The 2,176-nt window shown below is 29.7% G+C and overlaps 1 protein-coding gene across 1 annotated transcript; it reads left to right on the forward strand.

The window, feature by feature from the left end:
• Nucleotides 1-577: 577 nt before the first annotated feature.
• On the forward strand, nucleotides 578-1,997 carry LOC111684797 (protein lap1). The gene is made up of 3 exons (XM_023447004.2): nucleotides 578-752; nucleotides 1,071-1,281; nucleotides 1,353-1,997. The coding sequence occupies exons 1-3, from the start codon at nucleotides 702-704 to the stop codon at nucleotides 1,574-1,576; spliced, it is 486 nt and encodes a 161-aa protein (XP_023302772.2). The 5' UTR covers nucleotides 578-701; the 3' UTR covers nucleotides 1,577-1,997.
• The last annotated feature ends 179 nt before the right edge of the window (nucleotides 1,998-2,176 follow it).

Below are 2,176 nucleotides of genomic sequence, written 5' to 3' on the forward strand. Positions count from 1 at the left end.
TAGATAGATAGATAGATAGATAGATAGATAGATAGATAGATAGATAGATAGATAGATAGATAGATAGATAGATAGATAGATAGATAGTTAGATAGATAGATAGATAGAAAGATAGATAATCAAAATACATATAAACAACAGTCGATAGAGGACTAGGTGTAGTTCCCTATCGACTGTTGTGCGTCCTTGACCAAATCCTAATATGGGAAACGTATCTACTTTACTTGAACACTAACCTCCCGGAGCCCTCATCTACACTATAAATTCCAGTCCAAATTCTCTAAAAATAAAAAAGAAAAGGAGTTCATAAAACAATGTTTATACTGTGTTCATTAATTCTACTGTTAATCAATGCTTAATGATCACTTAAAGCAAACAAATACTTCTACAAATTGCTCAATATAAAACGAACTGTTAAGCGAGGTCATAGTGTAATGTGAAAGACATACATTTTGAATAGCATAAATGAAACTCAATTGAGCTTAATTATTAAATAAAGCACTTGTTGCAACTACTATTATATATAATTATATATTTTTGAAAAAGAAAATTTAAGATAATAAAATAAATATAAATAAAACATATTTTAAAATGCATTTATTTTTCAGGTTTTAGATTTATCATTTAATCGCATTAAGAAACTTAAACGCAGCTCATTTCAACCCTACACAAGTGTTAAATATTTATTACTCTATGAGAATATGATACAATCTGTGGAACCGGGTACTTTTTCACATTTAACATCACTACAGGTAAGTGCCACATTTGCCACAAACTGACATTTTAAAACTTTGACAGTTTTATTACTGTTATAATAAAACAAAACTGTTATTCACATTCAAATTATCAGATTAATTATTTCCCTCATTAAATTTGAGATTAATTGTTAAATACAAATCATTTTAACTAAATAAGAAACATGCAATTGTCATATTAACTAATTACATTTTAGACAATGGCCTGTAATAAACAAATTATTTAAAATTATTATTTTAGAAAATAAATCTCACACAATAATTATAACACTTTTGTTAGCAAACGTTTAATAACATGATTTTATTCGTCTACAGGAAATAGATCTATCGAATAATGCTCTCATGACCATACCTCTGGAATTGTTGCAATTGCCCTCTTTAAGAAATCTATATATAGATAGTAATGAATTGACTTTCTTGGAAAGAGATCTAGAGGCTTTAGAAACTCCTATTAAAGCTCCATTAGAATATTTAAATGTAGCCGACTGTGGTCTACAAGATATACCCGATTTGGGTATATTACCAAGTAAGTTTATTTCTTGTTAAAATACTTTCCTAAACTCGTTTATTTAATTTTAATGTCTTTTAACTTTTTAGAACTTTGGCATATAAATGCCTCTATGAATCCTTTAATGGACTTAAGTATTGATCGTTTTGCCAATTTGTGCAATTTGAAGAGTATAGATTTAACACGCACTCAACTATCACAGTGTCAGTGCCAGCAGGTTAATAATCACTTAAGAAGTTTGCAGGTGAAGACAAAATTTGTTCCAGTTTGTGTGGGTAAGTTGAAAGATTATTATCCATTATTCCTCATATGATAGTTTATACTATAGAGGAGACTATATTCCATATGATAGACAATATAATATTCCTATTTATGTAGAAGACCATAGTCCAGACCATATTGACTATACGATAGTACAAGCTAGAGACAATAGACTTGAATATATTCCCGACAATGACTATACTATAACCTAGACTGGAGGCATGACAATTATCCAGCCATAAGACTAAAATATATTCCAAACTATAGTTCGGACGGTAGACAAGACTAAAGTTCAAGCTACAGGTTAGACTCAAGTCTAGACTATTGACTAGGATTTATTTCAGATTATATGTTATACTACAGTTCAGTCCAAAGTCCCGATTATAGACTAGACTGTGGTCCTGACAATAGATTAAGCTACAATCCAGACTATAGACTTAAATATAGTCCAGATTATACACAAGACTATAGACAAGAATGTATAGAAAACTTAGACTGGACTATAGAGAAGAATCTATAGAATAGACTGGACTAGACTATAGACTAGGCTATAGACTAGACTATAGACTAGATTATAGACTAGACTATAGACTAGATTATAGACTAGACTATAGACTAGACTATAGACTAGACTATAGACTAGACTATAGAC

This window comes from Lucilia cuprina, chromosome 6 (assembly GCF_022045245.1).
Source record: "Lucilia cuprina isolate Lc7/37 chromosome 6, ASM2204524v1, whole genome shotgun sequence".
Taxonomy (NCBI): domain Eukaryota; kingdom Metazoa; phylum Arthropoda; class Insecta; order Diptera; family Calliphoridae; genus Lucilia; species Lucilia cuprina.

Coding starts and splice junctions, on each gene's coding strand:
- LOC111684797 (XM_023447004.2), top strand. CDS start 702: ATGATACAATCTGTGGAACCGGGTACTTTTTCACATTTAACATCACTA. Junction 753..1,070: donor CACATTTAACATCACTACAG/GTAAGTGCCACA, acceptor ATTCGTCTACAG/GAAATAGATCTATCGAATAA. Junction 1,282..1,352: donor CGATTTGGGTATATTACCAA/GTAAGTTTATTT, acceptor TTAACTTTTTAG/AACTTTGGCATATAAATGCC.